General features: G+C 42.2%; 1 protein-coding gene across 3 annotated transcripts; it reads left to right on the forward strand.

Annotated features, from left to right (window-relative positions):
- The first annotated feature begins 557 nt into the window (after window positions 1-557).
- MTF2 (metal response element binding transcription factor 2) lies at window positions 558-25,249 on the forward strand. Of its 3 annotated transcripts, none has more exons than XM_056843999.1 (15): window positions 558-643; window positions 8,963-9,161; window positions 9,251-9,332; window positions 9,803-9,898; window positions 10,162-10,262; window positions 10,361-10,509; window positions 12,391-12,486; window positions 13,048-13,116; window positions 14,784-14,907; window positions 19,315-19,382; window positions 19,710-19,880; window positions 21,630-21,738; window positions 21,892-21,944; window positions 22,052-22,156; window positions 23,999-25,249. In XM_056843999.1, exons 1-15 carry the CDS (start codon window positions 639-641, stop codon window positions 24,351-24,353), a joined length of 1,782 nt encoding a protein of 593 aa, XP_056699977.1. In that variant the 5' UTR covers window positions 558-638; the 3' UTR covers window positions 24,354-25,249. The 3 variants fall into 3 exon arrangements, with proteins under 3 accessions (XP_056699977.1, XP_056699975.1, XP_056699976.1); XM_056843997.1 differs by lacking the exon at window positions 558-643 and adding an exon at window positions 6,243-6,381; XM_056843998.1 differs by lacking the exon at window positions 558-643 and adding an exon at window positions 6,243-6,381 and having other exon boundaries at window positions 22,055-22,156.
- The last annotated feature ends 259 nt before the right edge of the window (window positions 25,250-25,508 follow it).

Below are 25,508 nucleotides of genomic sequence, written 5' to 3' on the forward strand. Positions count from 1 at the left end.
GATGGGTGTGGAGAAATCAGCACTGGTCATGAGCCATGAACGCAAGGTCTTTATTCAGCCCAGGTAAATGCATTGACTTTAGTTTGAATATCAACTGTAATTCAGCAGTTTCTCTGACCATTCTGACAAACGGTTTCGGATACAGAAGCGCGCTCTTCCGCGCCGGATCCCATTGCGGACTAAAGCCCAGCAGAAGGAAGAACGCCTGCGCGCCCAACCCAACCCTCTCTAAAATAGTCCCTCTTTGTTCACCGGAGGCCTGGACGTGCTCTCAGCCAGTATCCTTCCGCACGTCACCACTCCAGGCGGGCTTCCTTTCCTGGCCTCTCATTCCCCGCCCCTCGCCGGGGAAATCGCTACTCGGCCGGGTTGGGCTGGCGAGGGGGGCGGGGGAGGCGGCCGAGCGGCTCCTTTGTGTTTCCCACAATGCACCAGCGTCTCCTCCGCGGGAAAGAAAAATGGCGGCGGGCTGCGGCGGAGCCGGGCGGCTTGTGAAGCGGGCGTGAGAGCCTCTTCCGCGGCCGCCTTTGCCCCGCAGAGGCCGCAAGGAGCCCGGCTGAAGAGAGGCCTCTCGGGGAGGGCGCATTGAGCGCACTGGTTTCCCTGTATGAAGCGGTGGGCCCCACTGGAGAGACCGAATGAGGTGAGGGAGGGCCGGGGGACACCCCCCCCCACACACACGGTAACGGCAAAGGGGGTAGTTGAGGTACGGGGGGGGGATTGTTCAGCATGATCCCACCTTTTGTTGGCTTCCCCCCCAAAAAAACTACAACAACACTTTGCTCTGCTGAATGAGTATTAACAGAATGCCTGCCCCCATTATGCGGCGGAAGGAAGCCTTCCAGACATCTTACGCTTAATGCGACTTTATAAGAACAGGGTAGGGAAAGGGGGTAGTGGGTGGAGGGGGAGTTCAAGTGCACGTAATATAAGCCATATCTAGGGCTGGCTGTGCGCGAGGGAGGCGTCTGGTGTCCCGTGGAAACCAAAACAAAGGCGAGAACCGTAAGAGGAGTCGGAGTCGAGGCGCGCCTCACCGTGAGAAGCCACGGCCGCGAAAATTGAGGAGCTTCCCTAGGTTAATTCCTAGTTGCGTGTGAGCCAAAAGAAAAGTTGTTTTTCCTTTCCTACAAAGGGAAAGAGCTAAAGCCGGGGTGGGGTGGGGGGAGCTTCTGTGCAACGACTGCGAGGCAGGCTGTATCAGTATTTTGAATACAATGACCATTTGTATACATTCCCTTGCTTGCTGATCGGCTTCTAGTTGTAAGTTGTTTTAAAAGAGTAAATCTTTTAGTTCTTGCTTAAAGAGCATGGCCGTGTTCTTAAAACTATAAATATTTATATGTCTGCTTCCCAGACAATTGGGACCCAAGTAGTAGAAAAGAGCAAGAGTCCAGTAGCACCTTAAAGATTAACAAAAATATTTTCTGGCAGTTCTGAAGAAGTGAGCTGTGGCTCACGAAAGCTCATACCCTGCCAGAAAATATTTTTGTTAGTCTTTAAGGTGCTACTGGACTCTTGCTCTTTTCTACTACTGCAGACAGACTAACACGGCTACCCACTGTGAATTGGGACCCAAGTTAGGTAATATGCAACAGCTAGTGACCCCAGTATAGCAGTGTGCATCCGCATTAAATTAAAGGTCATAATTTGAGTAATGCAAAATTGCTGCATTTGTACTGTTATTAATCAGACAATCCTAGTGTGTGTGTGTTTTTTCTTTCTTTTTGTGTGCCTGTGCTGCCTCAAACTCAACCAGCTGTTTAGCTGGATTCTGGGCAGATATGCATACAGATGCCAATCTTTGTGTGTATATCTCCCAGTAGTGGGTCAAGATACTAGTTTTAGGTCATGGCCTTAATTTAGAGAGTTCCTGTTAGATACATGGCTAGGGTATTGCTAGTAAATATTGTCATCCCATAAGCAATGAAGAATCATTTTTCGATATGATTACACCGATGTAAATTCCATGAATGGTTAAAATGTTAATTTCTTAAAGGTGTAATGGAAATAGGTTAGGTCATGTAAAATTATTCTGCTTATACTTCTTTTCATAAATATAACATAAGTGTGGCTATCCTTGGTCTATTTCAGAAAACATTTATACATTATGAGCCTTTTCATATTGATTATACTCTGATTTTGGGACTACATCTCACTATTGCCAGCCAGATAGTTTTACATTAGAATACTTATATTGTCATTCTGAATTTGAGTTAAGTAACTCACCATAAGTCAGTTGTGATTTGACAGCAATACACACAATCATTATCTAATAAGATTATGAACCAAATTATAGGGCAACAAACCTCTATTAGTTTTTATCTCTATTAGTCCTCTATTAGTTTTTATCTCTACTGTGTGTGTGTAAAGTGCCGTCAAGTCGCAGCCGACTTATGGCGACCCCTTTTGGGGTTTTCATGACAAGAGACTAACAGAGGTGGTTTGCCAGTGCCTTCCTCTGCACAGCAACCCTGGTATTCCTTGGTGGTCTCCCATACAAATACTAATCAGGGCTGACCCTGCTTAGCTTCTGAGATCTGATGAGATCAGGCTAGCCTGGGCCATCCAGGTCAGGGCCCTACATGTAAACTAGAAGCACCAAAATTTGCATTATCACGATTGGTGGCTGCGTTAGTCTGTCAATAGCAGTAGAAAAGTGCAAGAGTCCAGTAGCACCTTAAAGACTAACAAAATTTCTGGCAGGGTGTGAGCTTTCGTGAGCTACAGCTCACCTCTAAAAAATGAGACTAAAGAATCTCTCTGTATCTCTCTCTCTCTCCCTCCCTTCCCCCCCCCCGTTTCACACAGAAAAATCCAGTTGCAAATGATGGCTATAGTGCCTTGAGAGTGCATTAGCCAACGATGTGTGAACATAACCTCTCTCTCCTCCCCCATGTCTCTAAAGTGAATTGTGTTGTGTCCATCTCAAAAATCTGCAATCTCTTGAATTCTTTGATATAAATGTGTACAAGATATTTCTGATGCTGTCTCTTGTAAATAAAATCTGGAAATTACTTTAGCTTTTTCAAAGCAGCTTCGACAGATTCCTTTTATTTGAATTAGTAATAGAATTTAATCTCCTAAATACTGTACCTATTCAGTTTGTTTTAATTTCGTGTAGATGGGGCAGGGAGCTGTTTCACTAGCTGCTCTAATTTAACTTCTTTGTTGCAAATGTCATAATTAAACTTTACTAGTATGGTCAATTGCAAATTACGACTTGGCACAAACTCCTTTCCCATTCATGTACTGTTGATAAGAAAGAGCTCTGAAACTTGTGCTTTGTCTGTGCAGACACTTCATGTGGGGTGAGAGAAATATTCTTAAAACTAGCTACCTAGCATTTAAACAACTTTCAGGTTATTCATTAAGCATGTTTTCAAAACCCCAGTGATTGTCCACTCCTGATGCCCATTCCTGAGGGGGAGGGCTGAGCCGGTGACTGGAGGCAGTGCAGCCACACTGCCTCCAAAGGAGGATTCCCCCCCCCCACACGCACACTGAAGCCGGCACTTTGCCCTTACCTGCGAGCCCCTGGGACCACGGCACTCAGAGGTGCATCATCAGGATGCTGGCGGGAGGTCGAGCTGGTCGAGCTGCCACAGCAGCACAAGGAGGCCACCGTGAGTGCCCCAATGCCGATGTCCATGCCACTCTCAGCGGTGCAAGTGGCACAGACGCTGGCGCAAGCAGCCCAGAAGCTAGTGCGGGCCCTTGCGCGCTTCCTGAGGAATTTCGCCCTCCCAGCTCAGGAGTGGACTGTTAAAAATGCAGCAGTTTCTCTTACAATCTAAAAGGAAAAAGCTTTCTTTGCAATCTTTTAAAAATTATTTTTTTAAAATCTTTCATTTCTGCAAAGATTATGCAATCACAATAAACCAAGCAATATAAATAAAAAATAACATCAAAGTACTACTCAAAATTATTTTAAAATCTTAAGCAACTGTATTTTCAACTAAAAGATACAGCTGCTAAACCATTAGTACATTATATTTAATATTTAGTGTGTGTTATTCAAGAATGTTGTTTGTGAGTATATAAAAAGAAATGCAATGTTTTGTCATTTACATGGCAGAACTACTCTCATATTCATTATTCAAATTCTTAATTGTTATAAGAGCAAAATAATACTTAGTATTAACAGCAGGGATCATAAGAGTCATATTTCATAGCCAGTATAATAATAGACTTTGTCTTAAGTAGTGAGCACTTAATAGTGTACTTCAAAATATTATGAATTGATTGAAATTCTTGGAAGAACATTTGCATTCAAAATAATAATGAGAGGAGATCTTGATCAAATTTACTGCCTGAAAACTTAATATTGTCTGAAAAGTTACTGTTGCCAATAAAAGTAGAAATGCATGCCACTTTATAAAGCTGTTGCCACATATGTGTGCCCAAGATCTCACCCTTCAAGTTAGTCCCTTTGAATTCAGTAGGACTTGTTCTTAAGTACACAATCTATAAGTCTGATAGTTTAATCTATGGGCTGTTCGGCAATTAATCTTCAAGGTTAGCACATTTATGTACATCAGATTTCACTAGTTTTTGTAGCAGGTGAAATCTAAACGTTGGCCTAATACAGTGATGGTGAACCTTTTAGAGACTGAGTGCCCAAACTGCATCCCAAAACACACTTATTTGTCGCAAAGTTCCATCACGGCAATTTAACCTGAATACTGAGGTTTTAGTTTACAAAAAACAACTCACACATTAACATCTTTGATTCACCTCCACTGTACATGTGTTGGACCTATCTAGTCCAGCTCCTGTATCTCACAGTGGCCCACATCTATAATAAGGAGGTAGCACATACCCATCAGGGCTAGTAACCCGTGATGGACTTTTCCTCCAGAAATTTGTCCAATCCCCTCTTAAAGGCATCTAGGCTAGATGCCATCACCACATCCTGGGGCAAGGAGTTCCACAGGTTAGTTACATGCTGGGTAAGTAGTAGGGGATTTCTTTTAGTAGGGGATTTCAATGAAAGGTGGGAGGCACCGCAAAGCCCGTGCTGTGGCCCGAGCTCTATGCTCCCCTCCAGCTATGCCATGCTGTGAGCTATGCTCCCCTCCAACCTAGCTCCTCTCCAACCCCACCACGGGAATCACCTTCGTCACAGACTCAACAGGCTGCCGCCCATGCCGCACCCTCATGCCGCATGTGAGCCGCCCTGCCTCATGTGACGGGAGGGAGGAAGCTCTCCCATTGGGCTGCTGGGCAGAGGGGCGGGTGATGTGAGCAATGCCCTCAGGGGCACGTGGAGAGGGGGAGAGGAGTAGCCCGCCCCCGCGTCCCTCTGGCTTTCTAGTAATGAACTTAGGCAAACTCTGTGCTGGGGCGACGGTGACCGTGCCCACAGAGAGCTCTGAGTGCCCCCTCTGGCACGTGTGCCATAGGTTCGCCACCACTGGCCTAATATAACCTTTTCTCATTTATGTACTTGTCAAGTTTGAAAGGTGCTAAGATATAGAGCTAGTGTGGAAGACTCTTCTAGCAGCAGAAGTTATTTCTTGGTAAGTTTTAGCCATTTCTGTGTCCCAGTATTCTTAAGTGGTTATAGAGATGAAGAAGTGGCCCTGTTCACTCAAATTTTAGCCTGGTAAGAGTCTTGGGTACACTTCTCACCACCCCTTACTATGTACCCAAAATGGCAGGTGAACTGTGTCTACTGCATTTATTTGAGCTTAGGATATGCCTTTTCCACATTTAGTGGAGCATGTGAAAGTGTTCCCTTTGTGTTGATTATCTTGTCATTTAAATGGAGTATAACCTGATTTTATTATTTTTGTTATGTGTGTATTTCTATACTTCTGTAAGCCACTGTAGACCTACTATGTAGGGAAAATGGTTTATAAATATTAAACCAATTCTCCAACAATATCTCTAGGTGAAAAGTTTAGGAACAGTGTTTGCTCTCTGCTGTTCAGACACTTTTTTCCCGATGTCGCTAACTACTGTGCAAATGCATTGCTCCAGCACTTGTGTGAGGTTTTCTTGAACTGACACATTACACCTACGCAGAAGATTATTTGGTGCCAGTTGCTATGCTGCGTATTGAGAATAATTTTGTGTCTCAATTTTGTTGTCTATATGAATGCTATCAAACCAACATTCTGTTGGTCAAGCAATACAGAGTGGTTCTAATTTTGTAAACCATCTTGGATGGTGGTTCTTCATTCCATATGCTTAACATGTGGAGGTTTTGCTTCTCATTAGTGATTGGCATTTGGGTGTACTAAAAAAAATTACATCAGAAGCCATCATTTAAGATAAGTTTCCAAGGATTAAAAGAGGCTGAAAAAATTTCAGGCAACCAAGAGCTTACAACTTAATGCTGATGTTTAGGAATATGACAGCTTTCTTCAACCCAAGGTTAGGGTTTTGTATTCATTGTTTGTGCCTAGTGTCTGGTGCCAAGGATAGAATTTCTGCTGGTGTCCTGCCCACCCTGCTGCCTAACCATCTTCATATCCGAGCATAAAGAGATGTCACCTCAGTCAAACTCTCTGACTGAGTCTAGGGGTTCATGGTTACTGTGATAATGCAAAATGTCTTCAGCCTTTTATATATACAAGAGGACACATACTTGACCTGCTCTTCGTTCTATCAATCAAGGGGTCGGCAAACTCATTAGTCAAGAGCCAAATATCAACAGTACAACGACTGAGATTTCTTTTGAGAGCCAAATTTCTTAAACTTAAACTATATAGGTAGGTACACTGTTTATTAACTTAATAAACTTTAAAGTTTTAAGTCTTAATTAAACTATAGGTACACTGAATAAAACTTGATATCATACTTAATAGTGATCTTATTTATTGATAAAAATTAAATTGTAAGTCCCTGCCATTTCCCCCTCCCCGTCTGGAGTCCTCGCCTGGAGGCCTGGTCTACCGCCATAAAAGCCTATTGGTAGACCTGGCCTCCTGCTAAGTCCCATTGGGAGGCCAGGTCTACCCATTGGCTTTCTTGGCAGTAGACCTGGCCTCCGGAGGCCCATAGAAGCCAATTGGTAGACCTGGCCTCTGAAGAGGGACTTTTCCCCCTCCTCGGAGTCCAGGTCTACCGCCAAGAAAGCCAGTGGGTAGACATGGCCTCTCAATGGGACTCAGCCGGAGGCCAGGTCTACCAAAGGAAGCCCGCCCCGCCCAACAGCTGATAGGCGGGGGGGGGCAGGAACCGCCGAGCCGCCCACCCAGCAATCGCGCGGCTAGAGGGGAGGGGAGGCTTTAGCCTCCCAACCATTAAGGGAAAGGGGGACCTGGCCATTCTCCACGGCGGGGGGGGGGAGAGACAGCGCTCCCGCTTGCCTGCTCTCTCACGCTCTCTCTCTCTCTCTCAGGCGCGCGGCTCCGCAGCACGACTGCCGGCGCGAGCGGGCGCAAGAGCAGGGGCTCCGAACCAAGTTTGGAGAGTCGCACTCAACGGGCCAAAGAGCCGCATGCGGCTCGGGAGCCACAGTTTGCAGACCCCTGATCTAGTGTATTTTTATCCCACCCTTTGTCCAAGGAGCTCCAGGTTTTCCCTTCCCCATTTTCTCCTCACAAACAACTCTGAGGTAAGCGAGGCTATGAGGGACTCACCTAAGGTGAAGAATGAAAGAAGGGGAATAAGCTGGCCTTGAGGGTGGTGATCTGAAACACAATATTTCTATGATTTCCCTTTCAAAGACAGATCAGCATCTGGCAAGGCTTTGGATGAAGGGAGGACCTGTGCCTCCAAAGGGCTAGGCAACTACTTTAGTCTGCTTTTAGAGATGCATGGATCCAGATGGTTTCCAGGGGATTCTTGGTAGATAACTATAGGACATGGTGGGAAATTCTGTTGAAGCCATGGTTGATCTCTGGATTACAGAAGTGATCTGGCACGATGGTTTCTAGACCCCTCTGCCTCTGAACTAAATTGAGTCTATAGTGTTGAATATACATAGGAGCTGGAGGGTGACACTAGCAATGGCTAGAGTGAAAATGGATGGCCTATGGGGATGAATACAACTGAACACAGGGTAGAAACCATCTGATAGACAATGGTTGCAGCCCAAAAGTACTAATTATCTCCCATTGAATCTGTTTAGAGCCATTGGCGCTGTTTTGAGTGATGAAAACTTACTTCATGCAAATCCAGTTGATAACGCTGTTGAAATATCAATAGACCACTCTGTATGTTTGTCAGACACCTTGTGGATGAAATCACCCATATTAGTGCTGAACAGGATACCACTATTGATATAGTTACAGTAGCAGACACCTCCAGAGCAGTGATTTCTCATTTGATGGGATTACTACAACCTGAAAATGTGGACATGATGCTTGGAATTCTCTGTTTCCTCTGTGACTTTTGCCCTTGGCTTATTGTACCTAAACAGAAGAGAGTTTCTGCCTGGATATGGGAACTCTTCCTTGAAAGAGGTGATCCTGACCACCTTGGAGGAGGTGGTTATGATGTTAGTCCTGAAGATACCTTCATTAGATGATGCATGGACTCCATCTATCAGCCAGTCTCAATCTCCCCTTGGGGGCAAGATAGTGAGTTCAGTACCAGGGGCTTTTGGATGCAAATGGTTTTCTAGGTCATGGTTTTGGCACACAAAATCCATTGGCCAAATTTGATGGATGATATACTGGAACAGATTGAAAGTGCTACCTTCCAGATTCTCCCGAATAATTCAACAGTGTTTAGTATCACTAACCATTGAGTAGGGGTAAAAGGCAGCTATATTGTGGTGATTCCTACTTGGTACATGATTCTAGAAGGCTATACTAGTTCTACTTTCAGCCCCATGCCTGTTCTTAGTGCCCTCTTAAGAATATCAACCCCTATATTGAGTTTCAATGTCACATGGCTAGTAAGCTTGAAAGCCTCTGACATAACTCTGTAGAAGTTGTGAAGAGACCCTTTTCTTATTGCAAGAAATCAAGTTAAGAGTTCATTTAATGTTGCTTTTTTATTTTAGAGACTCTACGGGGGTGGGTAATTCAGTGGTCCACAAGCGGTCTCCTTTACGGCGACACCAAAAGCCACCAATATCCTTGACCAAGCTGTCCTCGCGGGATGGACAGCAAGCAAAAAAGCCAGTGTGCAAATTTGAAGAAGGTCAAGATGTCCTAGCCAGATGGTCAGATGGCTTGTTTTATCTTGGAACTATCAAAAAGGTAATTCATTTATAGGAACTATTAAATCATTTTCTTATGTGTAGTGGTGGTTTTATATGTAACAGCCTCAAATTTATTCTTACTTTCAGATAAACAAACTGAAACAGAGCTGCTTCATTATATTTGAAGACAGCTCAAAATCCTGGGTTCTTTGGAAGGACATACAAACAGGCAAGCACCTTTCTAAGTCCTTGTTCTTTTAGCTTTGTGTTCATTAGTTTGAATTTTCAAACTCTTTTTCTCAAACCCCACCCTGTAGAGGGAAGAAAGTTATCTGTCTGGAATATGTAAGCACAGAAAGACAGTGCCTAGGGGCTTCTGAGATTACAACACGTTTAAGTTCCTTTTCGAGAAGGACTTCAGTCAACATCAGTTTTATTCCTTTTTATGCACTTCCAGTCCTACATGGCTTTCACTCTCACAGCTAATGCCTTCCCCCTCTCAACTTGTGACCAGACACTGGTATCTGCTGGGTCTTAATGCACTCTACTTATTGCCTGTTCCTCCTTCCGCCACTTGCTCATTGCTGTTAGTTTTCTAATCACAACTAGTTTAAAAGTTGTATGTATATTTGATATTGCTCTTGAAATGGCATACATGGACTTTTTAAATTGTAAACCTAGCCCCTTTTAATTTTTTAGGAGCTACTGAAAGTGGGGAAATGGTCTGTACAATATGTCAAGAAGAATATTCAGAAGCACCCAATGAAATGGTTATATGTGATAAATGTGGTCAAGGTAACTTGCATTGTGTTAGAAATTTGTTTTGCCAGTTTCTTAAGTTTCATCCTGGATGTGGAAATGTTTGCATTGGCATGGATAACCGTGGCATTCATATCACCACATCATTTATTGTACCTTCTAATTTATTGGGACTTGTTTATGATCAGTTGGGGAATAATTTGATGTATATGTATTAACATGGTGATATTTCCTGCACTTGTTGAGACAGGAAAGGCTTTTAATGTGTAATAAATTCTGTAAATTCTTTTTAAATTCAGGTTATCATCAGCTGTGTCACACACCAAATATTGATTCTGCTGTGATAGATTCAGATGATAAATGGCTTTGCCGGCAGTGTGTCTTTGCAACAACGACAAAGGTAGGCTAATCGCTTAATAAAGTGACTACTGTTGAAAGACTTGATTTTTGCCTGGCATTGGACACTAGTGTCTGCTTCTTCAATATGTCTTCATTCAGAGAGGTGGCGCGCTTAAGAAAGGACCAAATGCCAAAGCCCTGCAAGTCATGAAGCAAACATTGCCTTACAACGTAGCAGATCTTGAATGGGATGCAGGCCATAAAACTAATGCCCAGCAGTGTTATTGCTACTGTGGAGGTCCTGGAGAGTAAGTTAAAGAATGTTTATCAAAAGATTCTCTGTCAAATGTATTCCTATATATTTTGTTGCCAATTATATGTATGAATGGTGGCTTACATTTCACAGAAATATACATATATTTCTAGGGCAGTGTGCTTTCACATGATGCATTAGGTTATTTCACCAGCAATATTGGGCTTTCACTACGTTGCTGTATTTTGGTTTTTGAAGTCTGTGTTTGAGAAAACTGGATTTTACTCCAGATTAAGCTTGTTGATTTCTGCATAGGATTGCATTGAATTGCAGATCAAATGAAGTCCTATGGATGCTTTGCTGGGAGTCAGTCCCATTGAACTCAGACGCTTCCAGCTAAACCTATCATGATCCCCCTTACCCTGTCCTGTACTGAGGGAGAGAGACTGCTTGTTTGTTTGCCAGAATGTTTATTTGAAGTTTTAATTTTCTCCTCCTTAGTCCCCTTTACTTATTTTACCTCAGAAGAAATGAGACACCAGAGGCTTTTTCAAGTTAACACACAAATCATAGATTTATTAAACACTGTATAAGGGATGGATTTGGAGGAAAAACGATGGGTTAGGAAAAGCATAGAACCAGAGTTGTTTTATACATTTCACTTCAGAGAAGGCATAGATCTTGGATGGCTTAGTTGGTACACAATTACAGTTCTTAAATTCAGTTACAAATTCAATTCAGTTCCCAGAACTACTTATAGATGTTTTTCTTCAGACTCTGCTGTCTAGCTATCAGGGAATTTGGAGACTTTACAGTCTCTCTTCCCCAGAGAAACACAGAAGTATGGAGATTTCTCCTTAAATCTGTCTTCCAGTTCTCACTATAGATATACCCCACTTTTGTGGCAGCAATCCCTAAACAACACCCTGTATTTGGAATATCTCCTTCCCAGAGCCTATTCCCTTCCAGTGACCTGAGAAAGGGTCCCTTTCCTCCTAATCTCTGCTTGTCACTCCACAGGATTTGTTTTACACCAGTTTAGGCAAAACTCCGGTTCCCAGAGTCAAATATAGCTACTGAACACGCGGGCTTCCAAAATCAGAATACAATTACTTTCTTCAGAACAGAGAGAGTGAATTCCTTAGCTCCTCTCACTCCCTTTCTCTAAGCTTCTCTCAAAGATTAACTCTTTGTTCGTCACACCTGCATATAATCAGGCTGCCATTTTCAATGCAAGTAGGGTAAAATTTGCTGTGCTGATATTGTGTCATACTTTGGTTGCGCAGCAGAGGCCAATTTTAGACAAATTTAGGAACAAGGATGGCATTCCCAAAAAAGGAGATGGTGAGTGAGTAAGGCTAACAACCAGGGTGGGTTTCCTGAAGAAGATTTCAAATACAGCCAAGCAATATCGCTATCACCAATGCTACCTTGAAATAATTTTGTTACTCTGCAAGCATGGGGAAATGTGTATAATGGGTTGCTCAAGCAGTTGTTATGCTGTATTATAAACAAGTGGCAGAGAAGCACTGCAGACGACACCACATTACTTGGTATGGGTCACCATGAAAGGGTCTGCCTGGGATATAGGTTATCCAGATTTCACAGGTAAAAGAGGCATACTTGAAGTATGCCCGATATTTTCTAGGCATTTCCACATGTCACTTTCTTCTGCACAAAGGTAATTTCTTGTGGGGTGAAAAATATCTGTACATCCATGCTTCTGAAGTGTGGTGCAACTGTTCAGTTTTCCACAAGTACATAGATCAGGAAGGCACTGTACAAAGGCTTCCCTAGGTATGTACTTGCAGCAAAAATATTTTAATCAAAATATATTTAGAAGTATTTAAATCTGGTGGTTCATACTGAATTATTATTGTGCTATAATAGAGAACTCTTACCACAACTCATTTTTTCTTCCTTTCTCTTAATGAAGCTGGTATTTGAAGATGCTACAATGCTGCAAATGTAAACAGTGGTTTCATGAGGCTTGTGTGCAGTGCCTCCAAAAGCCAATGCTTTTTGGTGACAGGTAAGATTCTGTATGTTCACCATTGCTGTATTTGCCTTAATATTTAACCAGTGAACTGATGGGTTGTATCTTACCAGTCTGTTCAGCTGCCACTACTGTGTTCCTCCATTGCAAGTAGCTTTCCATTGATACAAGAGGTTCTTGCACAGAAGGAGAGTTGTGCAGTAGTGGAATGTCTTTCTACTGGGGGAATGTGCTGGCACAATCAGAAGGAACTGGTAGGATCCCACCTATTGTTTTTATGCAATCAAATTTTATTTTTACACACACACACACACACACACACACACACACAGACACACACACACACATATTAGGGTAATCACATGAGTTCATAGACTTCAATAGCTAATGGGTAGTCTTGGATCTGCCAACTAATTTCATTGCAAGTTGAATGGGTTTCAGCTATACAGGATATGTTGGTTAATGCTTTTGATCTGGAAGTCCTAAACATCCTGCAAAATTGGACTACTTGCTAATGGTATTGATTACAGGTACACATTTTCAAAGCACTGAACCTACCTTACTTTTTATGCTTTCTTTCTCTCTCTCTTTTTAAAGGTTTTATACATTCATTTGTTCAGTTTGTAGTTCTGGACCAGAATACCTCAAACGTTTACCCTTGCAATGGTAAGAACAACATCAGAGTAGAACTGTGCTGCACATTTTCCTAGTTGTTGTCTGCTCCAAAAACATATTTGCCCTTGAACAATGAATGAACATAAGTTATTACCTTGTATTACTATTCAGTGTTTTTTTCTTTCCAGTTAGCTTCAAGTTAATCAGCTAAGGAAATCTGAAGCACAGTAGAATAAGGTTTTAGTAAACTCCTACATAGGATTAGATGTGATCCAAATAACATTATGGCACAATGCCTTGACCTGGACCCTCAGCTGATACAGTTCTAGCTCTTGGCATTAAGCCTGCCAGGTGCCTGAGCCTTTGCTCCCTTTCAAGCCTGAAACTCAAGAAAGCTCATTTCACCATTTGGCCCATCTTGACTTGTCCACAGCCTTGGTCAGTACTTCTTGCATCTGTTCTATGCTCTAAGCTCTTCTGCAGTTAGTGTGCATTGCAAGGGCTCACACAATTGTGATTTTGGGCAAAGCTATCTCTGTTGCTTCCCTCACCTGTGCAGTCTTTACCTGTCTAACTCTGAGTCAGGTTTGGCTTCCCTCATCCTTTCTCAGGGCATTCTGACTGTTCTGCTGTGCTGTCTGGAGGGGAGTCTTTTTTTAAGTACCCCACTCTTTCCTGATATGCAGACGACACCACATTACTGGCAGTAAACAGTGAAGACTTGAAATGACTACTGATTAAGGTTAAAGCTGAAAATGCCAAAGCAGGATTACAGCTGAACATCAAGAAGACAAAAGTAATGACTATTGATGAATTTATACAACATTAAGGTTGACAATGAAGAAATTGAATTTGTTAATCATTTTCTATTCCTTGGCTCCATCATCAACTAAAATGGAGACTACTACTGAGAAATCTGAAGGAGATTGAGACTGGAAAGGAAGCTAGAAAAGATCCTGAAGTGTAAAGATATGTTGCTGGCAACCAAGATCAAGATAATTCATACCATAGTATTCCCTATTACGATGTATGGGTGTGAAAGTTGGACAGTGAAGAAAGCTGACAGGAAGAAAGTGGATTATTTTGAAACGTGGTGGAGAAGAGTTTATGGATACCATGCACCACCAAAAAGACAAATAAGTGTGTCTAGATCAAATCAAGTCTGAACTCCCTAAAAGCTAAAATGACAAAACACAGGCTATTGCAGTTTGGTTACATTATGAGAAGACAAGAGTCACTGGAAAGGACAATAATGCTAGGAGAAGTTGATGGCAGCAGGAAAAGAGGAAGACTTCACATAAGATGGATGAACTCTATAAAGGAAGCCAACACTCCTCACTTTGCAAGACCTGAGTAAGGTTGTTAACAATAGGATGTTTTGGAGGTCATTAATTCGTAGGGTTACCATAAGTTGGAAGCAATTTGACGTCACTTAACACACACACACTCTTTCCAAGTATTTATGGGTTGCCTACACACCTATTGTAGTGGTATACCATTACTTCTGACCATACTGCTGCCACTTCCAGAGTAACTAAAAGTGCTACCATTCTTTTCCCCTTTGGCCCTAGAGTCTCCCCGTCACACATTTAATAAAGCTGAACAATTTTGTGAGCTTCATAAGCCACCTGGCTCTATAGAGTGTTGGTTTCTTGCCAGATTGTGTTTGCATTTATAAAATGGCAAGGTATGCTAACTATTGAAATTTTGAATTCTAGGGTGGACATAGCACATCTATGCCTTTACAACCTAAGTGTTATTCACAAAAAGAAATATTTTGATTCAGAGCTTGAACTCATGACCTACATTAATGAAAACTGGGATCTACTGCACCCTGGTGAAGTAAGTCGTCAAAATATTCTTATTGGGGGTATTTTTTCATCCATGAGGCAGAACCATTAGCATGAATAGCTATAATACATGCTTAATTTAGTCACAGAAAGAATATACAAAATACAAGAAACCATTAGATTTTCCACTTAGTAAAAAAGGAGTTTGCCCTGACCTGGATGGCCCAGGCTAGCCTGATCTCGTCATATCTCAGAAGCTAAGCAGGGTCAGCCCTGGTTATTATTTGGATGGGAGATCACCAAGGAATACCAGGGTTCCTGTGCAGAGGAAGGCACTGGCAAACCACCTCTATTAGTCTCTTGCCATGAAAACCCCAAAAGGGGTCGCCATAAGTCGGCTGCGACTTGACGGCACTTTACACACACACAAAAAAGGAGTTCTCTGAAAATAATTTTCTTGGGTTACAGCCCTAATGTTCAGGTCCGGCATTGGCAGCAGGAGGCAAAGAAGCTCAAATTTTTCTATGGTCAGCAGTGAGAAGCACTGCTATCATTTTTTTTAAATATATAAATTTTTATTGGTTTTCATTTAACATAATAACATGTAAATGAGCAGATAGTACTGAAATTAGTATAAAACAGTTAAAACATGTATCATTATTAATAATAACAAAAAAAAATTGACTTCCCCCTCTCTCTCTTCTATCTTAAAATAAATTGTGTATACCTTTGCTAACAATACTAATCCCCCTTATTTTTTAATTAACAGATACTTATATTGTCTAACCTTACCATTTTCATTCAATACCTTGATTTTATCATATTAACATATATTTATAAGGGATTAAATCAATGAATATCCTTTAAAAGGTCCCGTCAAAAACTGATTTTCACAGTAAATTCTCCACGCCTCCCATTCCCCCCAAAATTGTACATTATAATTTTGATTAACTAAAGCTGTGAGCTTTGCCATCTCCGTCAGTTCCAGCATCTTACTTATCCAAACTTTTTTAGCAGAAAAACACCCCCAAAGCATAATATGTCCCCCTCCATGTTTGACGGTGGGGATGGTGTTCTTGGGGTCGTAGGCAGCATTCCTCCTCCTCCAAACACGGCGAGTTGAGTTGATGCCAAAGAGCGATTTTGGTCTCATCTGACCACAACACTTTCCCCCAGTTCTCCTCTGGGTCATTCAGATGTGCATTGGCAAACTGCAGACAGGCCTGTACATGTGCTGTCTTGAGCAAGGGGACCTTGTGGGCTCTGCAAGATCTCAGTCCTTCATGGCGTAGTGTGTTACCAACTGTTTTCATAATGACTATGGTCCCAGCTGCCCTGAGATCGTTGACAAGTTTCCCCCGTGTAGTTCTGGGCTGCTTCATCACCGTTCTCATGATCATTGCAACTCCACGAGATGAGATCTTGCATGGAGCCCCAGACTGAGAGGTTGAAGGTTAGGGTTATCACCTTCTCACCAAGCTGCTTGGCAATAGTCTTGTAGCCCAGTCCAGCCTTGTGCAGGTCTACAATCTTGTCCCTGACATCCTTGGACAGCTCTTTGGTCTTGGTCATGGTGGCTAGTTTGGAAACTGATGGATTGATTGCTTCTGTTGACAGCAGGACCCTAACCTGGCTGGCTGATAGGGGATCAAATACTTATTTCACTCATTATAATGCACATCAATCTCTGGCTTTTGTCTTCTGGGTTTCTGGGGGTTTTCCTGTTGTTATTCTGTCTCTCACAGCTACAATAAACCTACCAATAAAATTATGGACTGGTCATTTCTTCGTCAGAGGGCAAATGGGCAAATTTAGCAGGGGATCAAATACTTTTTCCCCTCACTGTAACTGCTGGGAAGCATTAGCTGAGGTTACAGTACAGGAGGGCATTGTTTGAGGGTGTGTGGGTGTGTTTAGCCTGCTGTAGAGTGGTGCCTGTTTGAGTAAGCGTTGTTTCTGTTGATCTCTTTTGCCTGGTTTGTAACTTAGTATACCTAATTGAGGAAGATGATTGTTGTTGACTGGGGAGAGGCTGCTTTGCCTGGGTTCCTCCTCACCAGAGGCGCAAGCCGAAGGTAGCCTGGGGATTGAGTCTGGGGACACTATAGGGTGGGACAGAGTAGTAATCCTGTTATCGGGGCAGAGTAGATCTCTGTGGCCTGTAGGAGTTCCGAGCAAGTTAATCATCCGGGTGAGGAAGCCCGGGCACTAGGTCCTTATTCAGTACAAGAGGGGCACATGGCATAGAGAGCAGGGCACTTACCCCTTTTCATCTCCAGAGTAAAAACACCAAATAAAAAAAACAAAATACCAATAATGAAGATAGAAAGCCAGCAGGGGTTGGGGGGTTATCCAGTGTGCTGTATGGAGTGTCACATGTATGACTATCTGGCTGCTGGACAGAAGTCATGAGTGTGTGAGCTCGGTGCAAGGAGCTCCTGGCTCTCAAGGAGTGAGTTAATTTCCTTGAGACCAAGGTAGCTCAACTAGAGAAGCTGAGACAGGCAAAGAGAGAGGTGGATAAGGACTCCGGGGATGAAATAGTCACATCCCAGGCTGATGGCTCCCTGCCAGTCACGGATGATGGAGCCCTTGGTGGAGGTCATCTCTCTGAGGTAAGGGGATATGGTACCTTAGAAGGGACCCCTTCCTTGGTGGATGAACAGATATCCTGTCATACCGAGGATATTCCTCTGAGGGGAGGGGACTTCTAGTAGTGGGAGACTCAATCCCTAGAAATGTAGACAACTGGGTTTCTGGCAGGCGCATGGACCACGTGGTGACTTGCCTGCCTGGTGCAAAGGTTGCGGACATAACCCGTCATTAGGATAATTTGGTAGATCTTTTGGAGGACCCAGTGGTCATAGTGCATGTTGGCACTAACGATGTAGGGAAGTATAGTCCTGAGGTACTGGAATCCAAATTTAGGTTGCTAGGCAGGAAACTAAAAGCCAGGACCTCCAAGGTATCTTTCTCTCAAATGCTACCTGTTCCATGCGCATGACCAGCTGGATAGGCACAGTTGGGGAGTCTCAATGCGTGGATGAGATGGTGGCGTAGGGAGGAGGGCTTTAGATTTGCTTGGGCAATCTTTTGGGATAAGCCGGGCCTGTACAAAAGAGATGGGTTCTGTTTGAACCAGGATGGAATCAGGCTGCTGGCACGTAATATAAAAAAGATGGCCAAGCAGCTTTTAGATTGACCCTGGGGGGAAAGCCAACAGGTACTGAGAAGCATCTGTTTCAGGCAGACTCATTGCAAATGGACAAAGGGAACATTGCTTCTGATTACTCATATAGGGATGGGGTAGATATGAAAGGGGATGATAAAATAAAGCAGGATAGCCATTAAGGGATCTCTGTTGGGACCGGTGCTTTTCAACCTGTTCATCAGTGGAGTTGGGGGTGAAGAACAAGGTGGCCAAGTTTGCAAATGACACCAAGGTGTTTAAGGTGGTTAAAACAAAATCGGACTGTGAAGAGCTCCAAAGGATCTCTACAGACTAGAAGAAGGGGCATTAAAATGGCAAATTAGATTCAATGTGAGCAAGTGTAAAGTGATGCATATTGTGGCAAAAAATCCCAACTTCACATATACACTGATGGGATCTGTGCTGGCAGCAACAGACCAACAAAGGGATCTTGGGGTGGTAGTGGATCACTTGATGGAGATGTCAACCCAGTGTGCAGCTGCTATGAAAAAGGCAAATTCCATGCTGGCCATAAGAACATAAGAAAGGCCCTGCTGGATCAGACCAAGGCCCATCAAGTCCAGCAATCTGTTCACACAGTGGCCAACCAGGTGCCTCTAGGAAGCCACTAACAAGACGAGTGCAACAGCACCATCCTGCCTGTGTTCCACCGCACCCAAAATAATAGGCATGCTCCTCTGATACTCGAGAGAATAGGTAGAGGAATAGTTAGATGAGGAATAGAGAATAAAACTGCTGATATTCTGCCTTTGTACAAATCTATGGTGAGACCACACTTGGAATACTGTGTATAGTTCTGGTCACCACCCCTAAAAAAGGATATTGCAGAGCTTGAGAAGGTGTAAAAAAGAGCAACCAAAATGATCAGAGGATAGGACTATCCTTGGCTACTGGTCAAAATGAATACTGGGCATAATGCATGCCCTCTACAGTATAAGAGGAGCATGTGAAACACAGGCAGGATGTTGCTGCAGTCATCTTGTTTGTGGGCTTCCTAGAGGTGCCTGGTTGGCCACTGTGTGAACAGACTGCTGGACTCGATGGGCCTTGTTCTTATCCAGCATGGCTTTTCTTATGTTCCTAGGCATGTTCTAGAATTCCTGCTGGACATCACGCCAAATATATTCAAAATTTTAATTTTTCTTCCTTCTGTGATTAGCTTGCTGGGTAATTTTGTCCTATCTTTATAGTCAGAATTTTAGATAACTAAGATTTTCATTAGATTAAACCACTTCTTAATATTTACAGCTGGCAGACACACCAAAATCTGAAAGATACGAGCATGTCCTGGAGGCGTTAAATGATTACAAGACCATGTAAGTTGATACGGGTTTTATATATTTTAAATAGTTTCATTTTATTTGCTGTAATATAAATGCTTCTCTTAAGGTTCCTTACAACATACCGATGGTGGCAACTGAAGGTAGCAATGGAAAACATTATTACAGAATTGTTGGATCTCACTCAAAACCAAACTTGTTATTGCTGAGAGAATTTTAGAGAACCCAGTGCTCAGTTAGTTTCTATCATTTTTACACCCTTGGAATTTAAGATCACCATAAAATGCTATTAGGTGAACTGGTTTTTGGGAATGTCTGAAGAAATACTCATGTGTCCATGTTCTACATTTAACAATTATTCAGGTTTATGTCTGGAAAAGAGATAAAGAAGAAAAAGCATTTGTTTGGCCTGAGAATTCGTGTTCCTCCTTGCCCACCAAATGCTGCTTTCAAGGCTGAGAAAGAACCTGAGGGAACTTCACATGATTTCAAAATTAAAGGCAGAAAATCATCTAAACCTGTGCCTGATCAGAGGTAAGACAAATAAGTATCTGAATATTATGACTTGCTTTCTGTTTGTTCAATGAACACCTCCTGGTTTATTTTTTAAACTCTTGGTCTACAACAGACATGTATTAGTTGAGGAAATATTAATATCAAAAATGTTGCTACTGACTTTAACGGGACGTGACTTGTGATTTATTATAATCTGTTGTCTGTGGTGCTCTTCAGAATAGCACTGAGTTTAAGATTAAGGCTTCTAGAACTTTGCAGAAGAATAGGCCTAGGAATATTATTACTGTTAATTAACAAATCCCAGATAGAATCGTGTTTATACTTAACCATCTTTTTGTATGATACATTAGCGTTAGGATGGAATATATCTATATTGTCTTCAATATTGATAGGTTTGGGGTTTTTTTTGCCAAAGTTACCAGGCATCCATTGATGTTCCAGCTGTTCAGGGAACAAGACTGTTGCAACAAAAGGGTTGCGGATAAATTTGTAGACGAATTTATAAAAAGCCTGGTCTTTAAGAATAATATAAGCAGCCATTCCAAGTGGTTTGAATCCTGGCTAAATTGTCCCTTAGCAGACCCTGAGCAGCAATGTGAGAGGGGTCTGCAACAGGAACGAATAATTACTGGAAATTATGATTTAGTCTGGATTGCTTATCTTATGCTGTGTCACCGAAATTCTTCAATTTGGTTATGCTAGGCATTGTTCACACACTTCATTGGAACCTAGTTACAATAGACATCTTATTGCTGTCCAGCAATCTCAACCAATTTTTCTCTTTCTCTGTTCATGGCTAAATGGTTTGCTGTGGTGTAGCCGAAATCTAGTTAGTTCCTTTTCCTGTGCCTGCAGTTTAGTTCTTTCTCCTAAGTTCCTGCTCAGTGTCCCTCTCAGAGCTGCCAATACGACATACCGTATTTTTCGCTCTATAAGACGCACCTGACCATAAGACTCACCTAGTGATCTGGGTGCCAGGTCCCCCTAGTTTTAACCCTGCAGCTGTAAACATAGCAGTTTCAGAGAAACTGTTATTTTTACATTGCAGGGTTAATCCAGCCTCTGGTGGTTGTCTCCCTGATAGCCACTAGAGGTGTTTCCACGATGCTCAATGGGAAAATCGCATTGAGTAATGCTTTCCTGTGGGCGGTAATAATAATCACGTCCAGCGCGCAGGCCGGGTGATCCATGTGGGGGGAGGGCAGGGCAGGAAACCTCCGGCGGCGCGTCCAGTTTGAACCTCCCCCCCCGCCCATCAGCTGTTTGTCGGGCAGTGGGGGGGGATTTGTGGCAGAGCCGCACTCGGGAGCCGCGGTTTGCTGACCGCTGCTCTCGGCGACTCGGCTCCAGTTACGGTAACACACATACACACACACATTCACTCCATAAGACGCACAGACATTTCCCCTCACTTTTGAGGAGGAAAATAGTGCGTCTTATGGAGCGAAAAATACGGTAACCAAGATAATGAAGGGAAAGAACTTCTTTACGCAGACCAATAGGAGCAATGTTGGGGTGTGGTATACATTGTGGATTTTTAGGAACTATATGTTTGTGAGCTCGACTCACAGACACAGTTTCTATAGTGGCGTTTTAAATAGGGCAAGCTACAGTGTGACAAGAAGGCAGAAGCCACAGATTGGCTTTTATAGTCACAGGGGAGGAAATCTTGGTGTTTAAAGTGTCTGTATATGCATGTAGCTGTAACAGGATTTCTAGCTCAGTAGTGCATTTGTTTTAAATGTTAACCTGTTGGCTTTCTTCCAGGGAAGTTACTAACGGTGTAGAAAAAAAGGGAAAGAAAAAATGTGTAGGTCGTCCACCTGGTCCATATACCAGGAAAATGATTCAAAAAATGTCTGAGCCATCACTTTTGGTAAGTGGTATTTCTTTATTGTTCATCGCTCCCTTGACCAAGTAGTGGCCATTATGTTAAATGGTACTTTCAAAAAGAAAACTGATTTCAGGATTTAAGTTGTCGATGAAAATGTAAAGTTCTGTTCTTTGTTTTATGTCCTTTTTGGGAAAGGAACCTGTCATAGTGCAAGAATCCCCTACTTTGGATTTACCTAGCACTATTGGGTAAGTAGGGGAATAATAAATGTGTTTCTATTATGGATTGGCGAATGTCAAATAAAATTTTAATATTTGAATTTTTTTAAATCACATGGCAACATGAAATGGCTCAGAAGATCTGATGGAACTGCACATTCATCGAATACCTCAGATGTAGAATCTACAGGTGCTGTCAGTACAAAAGAAACTACCTCAACCTGTATTCCCAAACATTACAGGTAAGGCAACTAGAAGTTGATACAATTTGATTGATTTTGTACGAGTGATACAATTGATGATTGATTATAAATATAGTTGGTTGCAACTAGTATTGCCAAGATGACTAAAACTTAGGTTGGATCCCACAGAGTGTGAGCAGAGCTTTGCTGGTAGAAAGGCTCTTCTGTGCCTCTCCTTCTCTCCTTCCCACCAGCTGGTTCAGAAGGCTTGCAGACACTGGGAATGAGGCAGGGCTCAGGAGGCTGCAGACTGAGAGGGGAAATTCGTGGAAGCTCCAGACCAGCTCCTTGTACAAGGAGAAGTGCCTTAGGAGAAGGCCAGTGTGTGTAGTGGTTAGAGTGTCTGACGAGAATATGGGAGACCCACGTTTAAATCCCCAATCTGCCTTGGAAGCTTGCTTGGTGACCTTGGGCGAATTGCACACACTCAGGCTAACTTACCTTGGAGGATGGTTGTGATGATAAAAAGAATAAATAAAAGCACTTTTGTATTGATATTGTTGCTTAGAAGTAAGTCCTGAAAACTAAGTGTATTTTAGGTGGTAGATTAAGGACAACGTTTCATATTTCTTCTGCCATTAACTCTTGTTTGATACTGAGAAATATTACAAAATTGTCAGCTAAGTAATCCTGTGGTCCTTTGACCATTTTGCTCACTCATAAGCTACCTCCTCCATTATTGTTAAACTCCATAATTCTCAGAAGCATGCATCCCCATATGGTTGGAAGCAAGTTCTTTGGACCATGTGTCAAGTAAAATATGTCGTTTAGGACTATAATAAGTACTTAATTCAAATGTTAACTTTGGAGTAACTTTAAATAGATTTATTCCACCTGGAATATACATTTCACGTTAGAAATTTTTTACTCTGGCTTTTGTATGACTTCTGTTCAGAATTTATTGCTGAAATACTTACGTTGACGGTTAATAAGCATAAATACAGAACTTAATTGAGCAAGAATGATTTCTGAATTCCAAATGAATTTTACTCCAGCATGGAGCAAAAGTTGTTGTGTGACTGGAAGTTAATCAAATCATTTTCTTTGTTCATTCTCGGCATTCTGTTGTCTAGCATGGTCAAGAAATGGAATGTGGTATGGAGTTCTGTAGATTGAGCCCCATCTATGCTTCTAAGACCAGGTTTGATTCTCAGTGAGAGGGAGCAGGTTTATTTCCACACCAATCCAGTCTGAGGACACCCCCTTTACTTTCTCATATAATATGGCCACAGTTGTGTTTAGAGGCACATCTGACACTGTTTAGAGGCACATACTAATAGGGCACACCTAGACAAATGTGCAGTGTGAGATGGTTTGGGACCCTGCCAATATGCAAGCAAATACAATCCGTGCTAAGTATTTCACTAATCGTTACTGTACCATGTAAGGTTGGGTCGTGTTTTCTACAATCAAGAGAAACCTCTGTGTATTTGCATTGTCTTTAAATTAATTGGTTACTTAATAGAACCTGTTTTTTCCGTGTTTAACAAGCATTAGTGAAGCATTCAATAGCAAAAGGCCCTTCACATAATGGGCAGCCAAAACCTTAGATATGCATTGGTGCACCGAGTAGCTTGCAGTGACACTGATGATCTTACCATGCCTGCAAACCTTTAGATTTGTTCATAGGTAAATTGTCACGTAAATATGCCTCACTGAGATAGTCTCCAACCAATTCAGTGCCCCTGAGCTGCTTTTTGCTGCCACAGCACATCAGGTAGTGGTGGTTATAACAGCTCTTGCTTATTGTGCTGTGGTAGTATAATGTCCTGACCTTGACTAAGGCCACATACTGTTAAACTAGCTTGTGAAGTTTAAAGGATGATTTCCTGTTCCCTGCAGCTTATCTGACTCCAGGAAAAGGACACGTACAGGAAGAACTTGGCCAGCTGCAATACCACATTTAAGGAGAAGAGGACGCCTTCCACGGAAAGCACTCCAGACCCAGAATTCCGAAATTGTAAAAGACGATGAAGGCAAAGATGATTATCAGTATGATGAACTCAACACAGAGATTCTGAATAACTTAGCAGATCAGGAGTTACAGCTTAACCATCTCAAGAACTCTATCACCAGTTACTTTGGTGCTGCAGGTAGGATAGCTTGTGGTGAAAAATACCGTGTGTTGGCTCGGCGTGTGACACTTGATGGAAAGGTGCAGTATCTTGTGGAATGGGAAGGAGCAACTGCCTCCTGACTGTAGGACTGAACATTATGTTCACTGTACTGCTGTTCACTATTTATAATGCACAGTTTTAAATCAGGAGTGCAGAAGGAAACTTAATGATGTTTCTAAAAATGGAAACCAAGTTAGCCTTAACTCTTGCTTCTTAACAGTACAAACATTGTGATAAGAATACATTTTTTAAAATAAGGTTGGGTTCTTAATTTTTTAAAGTAAAGATTTAGATTGACTTTGGATGGGAATCTTGGATTTCAGTTTGCTTTAAAATGTGCATGAGTACAGAGTGACTGTCTAAAGTACGTTCTAAGGATACTCCTTTTTTGCAATTAGGGATATTTTCTATAGCTAGGAAACAATTTTTAGGATGACTCTTAATCTTTTCTTACCCAAATTTTGCAAAAGTGTATTTCTACATTGACAACCCTAGATTTTCATAAGGTGCAGTGTATATAATTCCTACTGAGAACTGTAAAATATTGAAATCTTTCAAGCAAAGTGTAAAAAATATATATATTGAGCCTGTAAATTGCTCTGTGACTAGACTTTGTGGTCTCCTTAATATATTCTTTGCATGTGTGTATATGTACACCTACGTGTGCATGTGTATATATGTGTGGTTGTGACCTATGCAATATCAATTATGGGATTGGGCAGCTTTTGACTATATATCCCATAATTCTTTTATCAGGAATAGTTGCAGTATTTACACAGCAGCATTTCTTCTCAGGCTTTCTTGGGTGCTGTTGCTTGCCGCATACTACAGAATATGTGTCAAATGAGTGTCGTGTGTTCTGGCAGTGAGTCCAGTCATAAATGTTCATATGCCTTTTTAGAAGTAAAGTCAGGCTGTAATCCTGCCCACCAGGACCCAGAGCAGTTATATTTCCTGGTCTCTTAACTGTGATTACAGATAGAAAGAGCCCCTTTAGGCTTGCACATTCTTGCCCCCCTCTCCTGTGCAGATTTACATCTCCTTTCCCCTATCAGTGATAACCATGGTAGGGGTGGGGGTAGCACAGCATCTCCACCAAGGTTTTTGCTAACTCGAGTCTGCAAATCAGCTTCAAATCCTAGCTTCAGACTTCAGTTTAAATTGAACCATATGTAGTGAATTACCTCTGTGCATCTGCAACACCAACCCTATGATTAACAGAGAGGAAGTGCTTG

This window comes from Euleptes europaea, chromosome 2 (genome assembly GCF_029931775.1).
Source record: "Euleptes europaea isolate rEulEur1 chromosome 2, rEulEur1.hap1, whole genome shotgun sequence".
NCBI lineage: Eukaryota > Metazoa > Chordata > Lepidosauria > Squamata > Sphaerodactylidae > Euleptes > Euleptes europaea.

What these genes read in the sequence shown, in the direction of transcription:
- MTF2 (XM_056843997.1), top strand. Translation starts at nt 6,341, where the DNA reads ATGCTGATGTTTAGGAATATGACAGCTTTCTTCAACCCAAG. An exon ending in TTGGAAGGACATACAAACAG is followed by an intron (nt 9,333 to 9,802) that starts GCAAGCACCTTT and finishes TTAATTTTTTAG; the next exon opens with GAGCTACTGAAAGTGGGGAA. An exon ending in TGTCTGAGCCATCACTTTTG is followed by an intron (nt 21,739 to 21,891) that starts GTAAGTGGTATT and finishes TTTTTGGGAAAG; the next exon opens with GAACCTGTCATAGTGCAAGA.